This window comes from Acipenser ruthenus, chromosome 3 (assembly GCF_902713425.1).
Source record: "Acipenser ruthenus chromosome 3, fAciRut3.2 maternal haplotype, whole genome shotgun sequence".
NCBI lineage: Eukaryota > Metazoa > Chordata > Actinopteri > Acipenseriformes > Acipenseridae > Acipenser > Acipenser ruthenus.
This window is the reverse complement of record NC_081191.1, coordinates 50,926,600-50,940,657: the sequence shown is the minus strand read 5'-3', so window position 1 is coordinate 50,940,657 and position 14,058 is coordinate 50,926,600. Positions and strand designations below refer to the sequence as shown.

Here is a 14,058-nt window from a genome sequence, read left to right as displayed (position 1 = left end):
TATATATATATATATATATATATATATATATATATATATATATATATATTGAATAAGAATAAATCTGTATCACTATTTTTAGTTTATAGGAAAACTTAAAATGTATTTATATTACATTTTTATAGTCACGTTCTTTTTATAATGCTTCTTACACACAGAATATAATAGAGCAGCGGCAGTATTTATGCTTCTGATTGTAATAGCTGTAAGGGAGGAAGAGGGTGGAGACTAACTCGGGCCTCCATCTGGGATTCCCAGTGGGCATTTGAAAACTCGGCACAGTAATTTACACAAAATAAGTTGTTGTCTCTGGTGTTCTTTTTGTAGTTATAGGATAATTAGTAATAATTATATATATATAAAAATGAAACCCTTACAACTTAAACTCGCATGACCAAAAATAGACACTCTAATTAACAGTCAATTGACCGGGCAACTCAGGGTTTCCTCAGGGCGAATTGTCCTCCTAAGAAAGATGGCCACCTGGCAGCCATTTTGGAAGTTTTGGCAAGAACTCTTCATTCTCTTGATCAGTGTAGTTCATTCTACTGATATCCATCCATCCATTATCATTAACCCACCAAGTCTTTACAGGGTTGCGGTGAGACAGAGCCTAACCCGGCATACACAGGGCACGAGGCAAGACTACACCCTGGACGGGATGCCAGTCCATCGCAGGGCACGACACACACACTCACACCAAGGACAATTTAGAGTGACCAATCAACCTGGACAGCACATCTTTGGACTGTGGGAGGAAACTGGAGTACCCGGGGAAAACCCACGAACACGGGGAGAACATGCAAACTCCACACAGACAGTACCCTAGGCCGGATTCAATCCTAGGACCCTGGCGCTGTGAGGCAGCAGCGCTAACCGCTACGCCACCTTGCTGCCCATTCTACTGGTATTTGTTAAACAATTATTTTCAAAACTTGGTTAAGGCTATTTTAACATAATATAGTCTAATAATACCATATAAATCCAAGCTATAAACAGTTTACAAAAAGAGTATGCAAACAAGTGTAAGGTATTGTTTTTATTTTTACATGCAAATATTAAATACCTAGGACACATACACCTTTTCCAAAAGTGGTATATCATTCTTTTGTGACACTCAAAATACCTTTTTTGTTTATTTAGATAAAGCAGATGCAGAGGCCTTAAAAATGACAGTGCGAATGCTATCATAGACTATCTAGAATTAGTTGTTTGGCCTGATTAAATATAGTGAAAGAATAAAAGACTTTTACATTTGCAACAGTTATCCAATTCAGGCCCTGCCTCAAAAACAGCCACATTTTGGTTACACAGCCTTTTTATCAGCCTCCACTCTAGTGGTTCATGCTATACACTATTACTTTTGGTGAGGTTTTGCTGATACACAACATGTAAGTACCCAGTTTAGCAGGTACTTAGTTGTTTAAATGGGTTCTGAGGCATGGCCATTTTGAATAGATACACAAGTTTGCAGTGGCCAAATATCTGTACAAGCGTTTGTCATTGTTGCAATAAAATGATGAAGCAAGCATATAAAGATTTTACTCAAGTTTCTTTATACACCTAGGAAACCACTACACATTCAACAGTATTGATCATCATGCAATGCTCTTTAAAACTAACGGCTGCAAGATCATGTCAAAAGTTTCAACATACAGTACAGGATGCGGCACATGCTCCACTCTGTCACAATAATAAAATGACACAGTCTTGAATCTAGCAAGTCACATTTATGGGTTTACTTTCAATCCCAAGCAGAGCGCCAACTCGTTCTTCTGGATTTTTCCATCCTTGTTTACATCGCAGTGACGGAGAAGTATCTGGCGAAACTTATCCAAATCAATTCCACTGATGCTAGGCTGTGAGGAAAAAAATAAGTTATGATGACCAGACAACATTAGGGGAAAATCCTTGAAACATTTGCCTAATATTACTATTGAAAAAGAGCACTGCTTGATTCAAGATAATTGACCAAAGGAAGCGTAATAAAAGAACCGATAGGCAGCAAGGCCAATTATGCAGTGAATCAGTGTAGAGGATTAAGGAAGACAGCTGTTAGTAATTAGAAACCTCAGAACTGTCATCAATAGATTAGCAACCTCCATTCTAGGGCACTGTCACATAGTAGATGTCCATGGATCAATCTGCCGTATTTTTGTTTTTATTTTTACAGTAAATAAGTGGTTGAGGTGCGTTACTGTTTGTGAAGTCACTATTTTGAATTGACTAAGGAGCTGAAAGTAATGCAAAGAGGTACTGTATGGTTTTCAAGCAGATGACATCAACTGTAAAATATAAAGCACACTAGTAAGGCATGCTTGTATAAAACAGTGTGCTATTTTCTTTTTCTTTTGAACTTGGCTGTTATTATTGTATTAAGGGTGCAGTTGCTGTGTACTAAGAATTCTAAACAGACCCTAGAACGCTGAGTGTCTGCCTGTCACTATCTCAGAGTAATGTTTTTTGCTATTTGTTCAAAACTATAATAAGGTTTTGATTTACACTGTATAATGTTGCAGACATGTATTAGTATTTCAACTGATGGTGATTAATCAATCATGTGAGCAGGTAACAAGTTTGTATTTTCTTTGGTGCTCTTGAAAGGTGCTGGTTAAGCAATAGGACCTGAAGAAGAGGGCTTTACTGTCGTTGAATTTCCTGAGCCGAAGGTCCGCGCCTTAACATAAAGAAAAGGGCCTTGGGACCGCGATCAGGTAAACACGATCATACTGTAGTGTCATTCTGGGACCGTGATCAGGGAAACACGATCATACTGAAGTGTCAATCTGGGACCGCGATCAGGTAAACACGATCATACTGAAGTGTCAATCTGGGACCGCGATGAGGTAAACACGATCATACTGAAGTGTCATTCTGGGACCGTGATCAGGTAAACACGATCATACTGAAGTGTCATTCTGGGACCGTGATCAGGTAAACACGATCATACTGAAGTGTCAATCTGGGACCGCGATCAGGTAAACACGATCATACTGAAGTGTCAATCTGGGACCGCGATGAGGTAAACATGATCATACAGCTTGTAAACACATATCATTGGATAGGGATTGAAGTTCACTGCCTGATTGTTTTTTGTTCTTGTGAGACGTCACTGAAATGGGCATTTAATTGTTAAAGGGCAGAGACAGTTTACAGCAGCACGCAGAACCAAAACATCACAGGAACTTGTTTAGAGAGATAAGAAAGAAACGGGAAAACACTGTAATAAAATGCATTTGACTTATAATTATATCAGAACATTTATTCTGTGTCATTTGTTTTAATATATATGTTTTTACAACATTTATAAATATCAAGAAACGAGTGGCTGTAAGCAGATAATGTTTCATGAACTAAATTTATCAAGTACATTTTTTTTCCCTTATTACTGATAATAATGGAATGAATAACTATTATTTAATTTATAAATACCGGTATTTATTTTGAGAAAATAAATTGAGAGTAGTGTCAATTATTGCTTATAAACACCCTGAGAATAAAAGAAATATAGGAAGAGAGTCAAATACAGAGTCCTGGGGGAGCATCCCTCTGAAAAGTGTTTGGTCCTTAAAGGGTTGATAGAACGTGGTTTTATGCAGCACTAGTTTTTGTTGATAATGAATACAAACATTTTCCTCAATATTCCACTGTGCTCTGGTAGCCTTCAGTCTTAATTATCCCAGCAGTGGACTATGTCACATCATGGGCATTTCCAATAGCCTAAATACTACCTCAATACTATAAAAAAAAAATCTGCTTACATGGAGCTGTTGTTCAGTTTAGGTACCTTGTACACAAAAATGAACATGAATTTGTGAACTTTGTAAAACATGTAAAAGAATAAAAGTACAGCTAACTTTTACATTTTTAATTAGGATTTCAGTGCAGGTTTGTGTATTTGTGTAACTTTCAGTATTTAAGTTACCTAAAATATATTAGCACAATAAAAAAAAGTGTTAGTAATTAAAAATATCTAGTAGTCTACATATGTTAACGCTGATCATGCCGTTTGATCAGTAACTTGTTCACAGTGTGTTTATTCAAGCCTCCTTCCTGGCTTGGTTAGAGAAGAAAGCACCATCCTGTGTTGTTACTGTAAGATGCTGAAATAATGTTGCTGAAAGTAAATCAGACTGCATCCAGTTGTTTGATTTCTTCAACTCATCATTCAAACCAGAGGCTAGTTGCTATTGTGGTTACTGTATTGCTGCTGACAGCAAACACTTATCTGTTTTTTTTTTAAACTTTATTTGCTATACTAAATTTAAATAGATAGATTGAACGTATAGGACAGCAAAGAAGCAACATTCAGAGGGTGTATACTAAACATTTTCTTTCATCAAGCAGAAAAAGGTTAAATATATGAATACTGTATTTACGTATTTTCCGGCATATTAATTTGGAACAGTGATTAAACATAGTTTGAACGATAACATTCGAGGTATATTTTTATGAGGACATCGATTAGGAGACAGTTATAGTGCATTAACCCACCATCCCACCTTGCCCATGAAGGATAGTATTTCTGTTTTACTGCTGAAGTTTCTGAATTACAGTATCTCCTCTGAAAAATGTTTCATTTGTTTCTCCAATAATGGATTTAGGATAATCATTTGAGAGATTTGAGAAATCTGTAAAGTGAAAGAGATGTGCATGTGGATGAGCAGTACATTTCCCCTGTTCTTCATTTTAAAAAAATGCCCCACACTCAATCATTTTGCTTTTCTTTGGTTGCAACTCTTTTTGGTGTGTCGTGTTAAGTTAAGTACCAGGAACTTACCTTTACTAATTCCATCATGTCTTTAACAAATCCATCTACTTCTGGACCTTCTAAGGCACCTGTTTTACTCTTAAAACATAAGAAAGGATGTTAGATTTATGATCATTATTATCTATTTTACTAAGTGGTCGTAGCTCACAAAATAATTCCTGTCATGTACTTCCATTTTATAAAGGTCTCAAATGTGCAGTTCTGAAAGAAACACATAATGAACCCTATTCAAAAAACTGTAAGGACGGTTAGAATAAACATTTTTGTTAAATGCGGTTAGAATAAACATTTTTGTTAAATGCATTTTTAAAAGCCCATTTTTATAAATGAAATCAAGCAAGCAGTTCATGAAACCATTGTCAGTTCATTGAAACCATTCACCTCATTTTTCAAAGCATGTTTAAACTAAAATATTTTTTTATAAACACTCTTTAAAAAACAACCCTTGTGGATAGTGTGTTTTATTTTTTAAAATATGTAACTTGTAACATTTATAAAATGTCTGTTTTTAGGCCTTACTTTCAGGTAGTTTTGCACTACCATGGTCATTTAATTTGGAAAGCGAACTTGTTTCCGACCCTTCAAATTATTTTTCTTTTTTTAATCATTTTGTGAAATAAATATAATTCACAGATAATCTTCATGAGTGCATAAACATTAAGAATATCAAATTATTGATAGTGAGGAAGGAAAAACATTAAATAATTAGCCCTTTCTTTTAAGAGCTTCTATAAATATTTTGATAAAGCAGTTTAGTCTACCCCAATAACTCTATTGTAGTCTTTCTTTGTGTTAAATATGTAGCATAAGACAACTCCATTCTGAAAGGGTTGATCCCTTTCCCCTTTCCGATATTTGACAATTTGTTTTTAGCTATGATGAAAATTTAAATGTGTTAAATTATTTTTCATTGAAAGGCAGACTTTGAGAAGTTATTCCCAAATGGCAGTATGCAGGAATAACTGTTACATGTCTTTATAACAAATCTTTGTTTCCTGCCCTTAACTAACCAGCTGCTATCTCTATAGACTGGCATGCTTTCCAGTCAGTAACATGCTCTGATTTATGAAATTATTTTACTAGATATTACCATGTGGCAGGGTGACCGATGGTCTGACGTCAGGCAGAAGCAGGAACAAAAACTGACACCAGGGACGTACTGCAGGTAAAGGCGCTCGCGCCGTTTTTATTTACAAAAACAAAAATAAATAAAATATTTAAACAAAAACACACTTGCTCGTAGAGCAAAATAAAACAGGTAAACGAAACAAATCACAAACACAAAAGTAATAAACAAAACCCAGGTCAGGCTGGGCCGTAGCCTTCACTGATCCTGTGGTATTTTTAAACTCGTTTTTTTTTTCTCTCTCTCTCTCTCGCTTACTCTCTCCTTCCAACACCCACCCGGAGCTAGAGAGCTGCAGCCTTTTTATATCGTGGTCGAGGGGTTTAACTAGCTTGCAATTAATTATTCTATTACCCCTCGGCCACAATCTGCACGAGTTTATTAATTACTTCTGTGGATGGGACTAGCCATCCACGCTACAAAACAATCGGCTACGCCGTCAAAATACAAAACAATAACAAAATATGCGGTGCTTCGCTGTCATATAAATTACAATACTAAATCATAATAATAATAATCAAATACAAAATAACCCAGGGGCGGAGGGGGGACCCCGTTCTAAAAATAAATAAACAAAAAAATCCCCCTCCCTCCCCCCTCAGTCTCAAAGTCCCGGAAGAGGGGGAAGCAAGTTGTTTCTGGGGGTGGCCATGGTGGAATGTCCTCCACCCCCCACATCTTCGTGGCTGGCAGCTCCCCCTTCCGGGGCTCCCGCCACACAATCTCCTGCCGCGAAAGTGCGGCTAAGGGAGCTGGTCTCCTGACCTCCCCCCTGTTCTTCATGGCCGGCAGTTCCCCTCTGTGGGGCTCCGGCCACCCAATTTCCGGCAGCGAAACTGCTGCGGGGGGAGCTAGTCTCCTGACCTCCCCCCCCTTCTTCGTGGCCGGCAGCTCCTCTCTGTGGGGCTCTGGCCACAGTGTTTCCTGCCACGAAAGTGCGGCTGGGGGAGCTGGTCTCCTGACCTCCCCCCCTTTCTTCATGGCCGGCAGCTCCCCTTCAGGGGGCTCCGGCCACAGTGTAGCGACCCCAGGCGAAGCAGGATCCCCGGCGACCCCAGGCGAAGCAGAGCGCCTGGCGACCCCAGGCGAAGCAGGACCCTCGACGACCCCAGGCGAAGCAGGATCCTCGACGACCCCAGGCGACGGCAGCAGCAGCGGACCCTTGGGAGGCGACGGCAGCAGCAGCGGACCCTCGGGAGGCGACGGCAGCAGCAGCGGACCCTCGGGAGGCGACGACAGCAGCAGCGGACCCTCGGGAGGCGACGGCAGCAGCAGCGGACCCTCGGGAGGCGAACTCGGGAGGGGAGCCCCTGGCCATGGAGGCGACAGCGGGAGCTCCACTTCTCCCTCGTACCCTGTACCCTGTGCGGAGCAAAAGGCAGTCCCAGGTGATGCGGAGCAACAGGCAGCCCCAGGTGATGCGGAGCAACAGGCAGCCCCAGGCGATCCAGGCGTGGAATCCCTGAGTGGAGCGGGCGTGGCATCCCTGGGCTGTGCGAGGCTGGCATCCCCGAGCGATGGCGAACTGGCATCCCCGGGCAATGGCGAACTGGCATCCCCGGGCAATGGCGAACTGGCATCCCCGGGCAATGCACGACAGGGCGGCAGCGGCCCCTCAGGAGGCGACGGAGGCAGCAGACCCTCGGGAGGCGACGGCGGCAGCAGACCCTTGGGAGCCGATTGCAGGAGGGGAGCCAGGACCAGCGGTGGGGCTAGGTTTGGCCCTCTTCTCAGCCACTGCGACCCGGCGGTTTTCCCCCTTGCTCGTTTTAGCAACCTGTGCAAGGGCAGCTGCAGACCGCCAGCCTCCTGTCCCGGTCCATCCTGTCGTGAAGGGAGAGGCAGCTCCTGCTCCTCTCCCTCAGGTGATGATAGTAGAGGCAGAGGCAGCTCCTGCTCCTCTCCCTCAGGTGGTGGAGGCAGAGGCAGCTCCTGCTGCTCTGCTCCTGGCGAAGGCAGCAGGGGCTCCTCCCCTTCTGGCTGCGAAGGCGGCAGGGGCTCCTCCCCTTCTGGCTGCGAAGGCGGCAGGGGCTCCTCCCCTTCTGGCTGCGAAGGCGGCAGGGGCTCCTCCCCTTCTGGCTGTGAAGGCGGCAGGGGCTCCTCCCCTTCTGGCTGCGAAGGCGGCAGGGCCTCTTCCCCTTCTGGCTGCGAAGGCGGCAGGGGCTCCTCCTCTTTTGGCTGCGAAGGCGGCAGGAGCTCCTCCCCTTTTGGCTGCAGCCGTGAAACCAGCAGGCATGCTCCCTCTGCTGGTGGCGGCGATGGAGGCGGAACAAGCAAGCATGCTCCCTCTGCTGGTGGCAGCGATGGAGGCGGAACCAGCAGGCATGCTTCCTCTGCTGGTGGTGGTGGGAGCGACACGTCATCCTCCCATGGAGGTGGAGGTGGCACCAGCAGGAACTCACCCTCTGCTGGCAGAGGTGGGAGCAACACACAGTCCTCCCACGGTGATGGAGGTGGAACCAGCAGGAACTCTCCCTCTGCTGGCGGAGGTGGGAGCGACACACAGTCCTCCCAGGGCGGTGCAGGTGGAACCAGCAGGAACTCTCCCTCTGCTGGCGGAGGTGGGAGCGACACACAGTCCTCCCAGGGCGGTGGAGGCAGAACCAGCAGGAACTCTCCCTCTGCTGGCGGAGGTGGGAGCAACACACAGTCCTCCCAAGGCGGTGGAGGCAGAACCAGCAGGCATGCTCCCTCTGCTGGCAGGTACCTGGGCTGTGGATGTTCGGCCTTCCCCCTTTTGGGCTGTGGACGCACTGGCTCCTCCCTCTTGGGCTGTGGACGTTCGGCCTCCCCCCTCTTGGGCTGTCGACGCACCGAATCCTCCCTCTTGGGCTGTGGACGCTCAGTCTCCTCCCTCTTGGGCTGTGGACGCACCGACTCCCTCTCCAGGTCCGTGTCCCCTCTCTGCTTCCTTCTCACCTTTTCTCCCTTGGCCTGTGGAGGTGATGGGGTCTGCTGCTCCAGCAGCCAAAACCACCCTGATGCACAGGACACCCTCCCCATGGTGTAGGCTTCCCAGAAGCAGGGGTCTTCATAGGGGCAGTCCCCCTTGTCATGCCCAAACTCCCTGCAGATGACACACAGGTGGGCCCCTTCAGCTCTCCACTGCTCCTGTTCCGTGTCCCAGTAAGGGGGTCCCAGTTGGGTGGGGTCCCGTGACTACCATCTCCTCTCACCTCTCTCCTGCTGCTGCTTCTGGCAGCCCTTCCTCATTCCCCTTCTTCCTCCCATCTTCCTTCCTCACCCTTCTTTCTCCACACACAATAAAAAACAAAAAAACAAAAAAACTGCAGTACCCTCTTCTGCCTGCGTCCAGGAGGCGCTGGTGATCCCACGCTGGACACCACGTGTGGCAGGGTGACCGATGGTCTGACGTCAGGCAGAAGCAGGAACAAAAACTGACACCAGGGACGTACTGCAGGTAAAGGCACTCGCGCCGTTTTTATTTACAAAAACAAAAATAAATAAAATATTTAAACAAAAACACACTTGCTCGTAGAGCAAAATAAAACAGATAAACGAAACAAATCACGAACACAAAAGTAATAAACAAAACCCAGGTCAGGCTGGGCCGTAGCCTTCACTGATCCTGTGGTATTTTTAAACTCTTTTTTTTTCTCTCTCTCTCTCTCGCTTACTCTCTCCTTCCAACACCCACCCGGAGCTAGAGAGCTGCAACCTTTTTATATCGTGGTCGAGGGGTTTAACTAGCTTGCAATTAATTATTTTATTACCCCTCGGCCACAATCTGCACGAGTTTATTAATTACTTCTGTGGATGGGACTAGCCATCCACGCTACAAAACAATCGGCTACGCCGTCAAAATACAAAACAATAACAAAATACGCGGTGCTTCGCCGTCATATAAATTACAATACTAAATCATAATAATAATAATCAAATACAAAATAACCCAGGGGCGGAGGGGGGACCCTGTTCTAAAAATAAATAAACAAAACAATGTACAGGGCACCTCGCCCTGTTACATACCACTTAACATTAAAATATATCGACCAAAATCCACATATTACCTCTAATACAATCCCCAAACAATATCATCAAGTTAGACAAAAAAAAAAGCTCTCATTAAATGTTGTTTTTGTTCTTGGAACACACGTGGTTCACATTAACATTTATAGAAATGTTTGTGTACACCTAGGTCATTTGGCACTCTGTAATATTGTGATGATTAGGCTCTAACCTTTTCAGAAATTCTAACATGGGCATTTAGCACTGGATCCAGTGTAACAAATGATTTTGCAACTAACTTCCTGTGAATAGGAGGGAATGAATCCAAACTGTAAATCTACATCCCAACCTGGAAGAGCGCTAAGTAAGGTTGATGGTACGCCTTCACAGGGATGGGCCGACTCGATGGTAGGATGGAACCGGAAGTCGGCCATTTTGGTGAAAGGGCATAGCTGTAAGACTGCTGAACAGGTCTATTGTGATCAGCTGTGTTGCATGCGGTGACTGGATAGAGCGTGGTGCCGTACTGACACAGGGAGGAGTTTGGCAGTACAAAGGGGATGCAGCTATGCGAGTACAAAGAACACTGTTTGTTCACAAGCATCCCTGCTTTGCTGAACACACGCTCACTCGGGACCGATGTTGCAGGGATACTTAACATGCTCTTTGCCAAGGCTGCTAGGCTGGGAAAGCGTGTCTGGTTATTTTTCCACCAAGTCAGGGGACCGTCGCTGATGTTTAATGGAGTTTCAGAAGCATAAATCGTCATCTCTCGTTGGATTAAGGTTTCCTTGGAAGTAGTGCGTGTTTGTTGCTGTCCACGAAGTAACAATTCCATTGCATGTTTGGTCTTTGTTTTCTTTTTAACAGGTAAGTCCTCTGTGCTGCACTCACTTGTACAGGCACGATTTCCATCATTTTTTAGGTTGTCCTCCACCAGCCTCACTAGTTTGGAAGACAGTGCTTCAGACACGCGGGCTTTGGCTTGTTCGTATAGGAAATCCAGATGGCGAAATCGTGGGGTCAAGAAATGACACAAAAAGCAGTGGCATAACCTCATTACTTGGGTCATTCAGCTGATGTAAACAAAATCGCCGAGACAAATTACGCACTAGCTTATCTTTCAAACTCCATTTAACTGGAATTAGCAAATCATAAGAACATAAGAACATAAGAACATAAGAACATAAGAAAGTTTACAAACGAGAGGAGCCCATTCAGCCCATCTTGCTCGTTTGGTTGTTAGTAGCTTATTGATCCCAGAATCTCATCAAGCAGCTTCTTGAAGGATCCCAGGGTGTCAGCTTCAACAACATTACTGGGGAGTTGGTTCCAGACCCTCACAATTCTCTGTGTAAAAAAGTGCCTCCTATTTTCTGTTCTGAATGCCCCTTTATCTGATCTCCATTTATGACCCCTGGTCCTTTTTTCTTTTTTCAAGTCAAAGAAGTCCCCCGGGTTGACATTGTCTATACCTTTTAGGATTTTGAATGTTTGAATCAGATCGCCGCGTAGTCTTCTTTGTTCAAGACTGAATAGATTCAATTCTTTTAGCCTGTCTGCATACGACATGCCTTTTGAACCCGGGATAATTCTGGTTGCTCTTCTTTGCACTCTTTCTAGAGCAGCAATATCCTTTTTGTAACGAGGTGACCAGAACTGAACACAATATTCTAGGTGAGGTCTTACTAATGCATTGTAGAGTTTTAACATTACTTCCCTTGATTTAAATTCAACACTTCTCACAATAAATCAGTTGACTAAAGAAGACGGTGTCTCCTCTTCATCAGGAACTTTGTTCCACCTTGTTTGTACGTCCTGTATTAACTTGAGTGGTGCTTTTTCTGTGTTCAGCATTTCTGTTTATTTCCTATTTAACTCGCTTGTTGCCATCTCACTCTTTTTAAAATGTGCAACCAGTCTCCTTGCTGTTGCCACTAATGTATGGACTTGTACATCCTCCAAGCTTTTCTGAATTCAGAGATTTATATTGTGCCCTGCACAGCTCACTCTTGGCATGCTCACTTGCAGAAAAGACATTGCTCTGCACAAGTTGGCCGTGTTGTCATGAACTCAAGCTATTACTTTTGTTGCCCCTTCAAACTCTGTGTTTTCTCTGATTGATCGCTTCTGCTAAATTCACAGCTGTGTGTCTCTCATGTAATTTTCGTGTTGCTAATACTTTTGACTCGAGTCCCCAGTTTTGCTTAATGTAATGGCAGGTGACTGTTAAAAACACTTCTTGTGTCATGCTTGTCCATACATCGGTAGTGATGGACACTGAATTACACTCCTGACTTAAATCCTGTAAAAGTTTTTCCTTTGCACGTTTGTGATCCAGGGCATTTCACAGCCCAGAGCAAGATTCACAATCAGATTTTTAAGCGCAGCTCCCTCTACTGTGCTAACAGGTCTGATATCTTGTGTGACAATATCCACTATCAGTCCTGTTATTTCTTTTGCTCTGACTCGTTTTGGATCAACTTTCTTTCCAAAATAAAGTGTCACTGAAGGTGTTGCTTCCTTTTGTTTTTTACTTGTGTTCCCGCTGTCGTATTTCGTCGGGTGTTGTCTTACTAAATGATCCCGCAGGTTGGTGGTATTGCCACAGAAGCTCATTAAAACTCCACAAACAGCGCATTTTACCTTTCCATTTTGTTCTTTTGTAAAAAATTTAAAAAAAACTTCCAAATGTCTGACGGCATTTTTTTAAATTATATTTGATTGACAATTTAACTAGCAAAATCTGATCCTGAAATACAGCCTACCTCTAGTCTCTTCTCTAGGTTTTTTTTTTTTTGTCACGCTTACTCTGAAAACGTACGTGCTGCGTACTGGGCGTGGAGGTTTTTTTTATTATTATTATTATTTAAAGGAAAGGCAAGGAATAAGAGTGTTGATTTTATTTTTGCTGGTCCTAATAAAAAATGGTCCTATTAATACTGATAGTTGCGTTTTTTTGGTTTTTTTTCAACCATTGATGATTATTTTATCAATCGATGGTTATTCCAATGATTCGATGCATCGATGAATTGTCCCAGCCATAAAAGACGACAGAGATTTGTTGTTTTTCTATTTTGTGCAAACGGACACCATGGAAGCTGAATCTACGGAGCCAGCAATACCACCCGGAACACCTGCACTACCACCCCACCTCAACCTGATACAGCCCCACGGAGCACGGGCACTACCACCCGGAGCACCTGCACTACCACCCCACCTCAACCTGATACAGCCCCACGGAGCACGGGCACTACCACCCGGAGCACCTGCACTACCACCCAGAGCACCTGCACTACCACCCCACCTCAACCTGATACAGCCCCATGGAGCACCTGCACTACTACCTCAACCTGATACAGCCCCACGGAGCAGCTGCACTACCCCCTGGAGCACCTGCACTACCACCCGGAGCACCTGCACTACCACCCCACCTCAACCTGATACAGCTCCACGGAGCACCTGCACTACCACCCCACCTCAACCTGATACAGCCCCACGGAGCACCTGCACTACCACCCGGAGCACCTGCACTACCACCGCACCTCAACCTGATATAGCCCCATGGAGCACCTGCACTACCACCTCATCTCAACCCGATACAGCCCCATGGAGCACCTGCACTACCACCCCACCTCAACCTGATACAGCCCCACAGAGCCCTGCACTACCAGCCGGAGCACCTGCACTACCACCCCACCTCAACCTGATACAGCCCCATGCACCTGCACTACCACCCGGAGCACCTGCACTACCACCAGGAGCACCTGCACTACCACCCAACCTAAACCTGATACAGCCCCACAGAGCACCTGCACTACCACCCCACCTCAACCTGATACAGCCCCACGGAGCACCTGCACTACCATCCCATCTCAACCTGATACAGCCCCACGGAGCACCTGCACTACCACCCCACCTCAACCTGACACAGCCCCACAGAGCACCTGCACTACCACCCCACCTCAACCTGATACAGCTGAGACACTGCTGCTGGTGAGTTTGATTACCTACTAAATGGTCTGCTGGTTAGTAAGCGTAGAATTGAGAACTGACGGCTGAAGAAACCATTCAAATTAACATCCTCAAAAAGAGGTTGCTAAATAGGTGGACATTTAACTAATTTTAAATACATAAAAAAAACACACAGTTAAAAGGACTGTAAATTCCACACCTGCATAGCAAAGCAACT

General features: G+C 44.4%; 1 protein-coding gene across 1 annotated transcript in view; it reads right to left on the bottom strand.

The window, feature by feature from the left end:
• Positions 1 to 1,024: 1,024 nt before the first annotated feature.
• LOC117394397 (secretagogin-like) overlaps positions 1,025 to 14,058 on the bottom strand; it is a 68,276-nt gene continuing 55,242 nt past the window's right edge. The window contains exons 10-11 of the mRNA XM_033992632.3: positions 4,781 to 4,849; positions 1,025 to 1,859 (exon numbers count right to left, since the gene is read on the bottom strand). Of these exons, the coding sequence (XP_033848523.1) occupies positions 1,731 to 1,859; positions 4,781 to 4,849 (198 nt within the window). The 3' untranslated portion in view covers positions 1,025 to 1,730. The remainder of the gene's footprint in view (positions 1,860 to 4,780; positions 4,850 to 14,058) is intronic.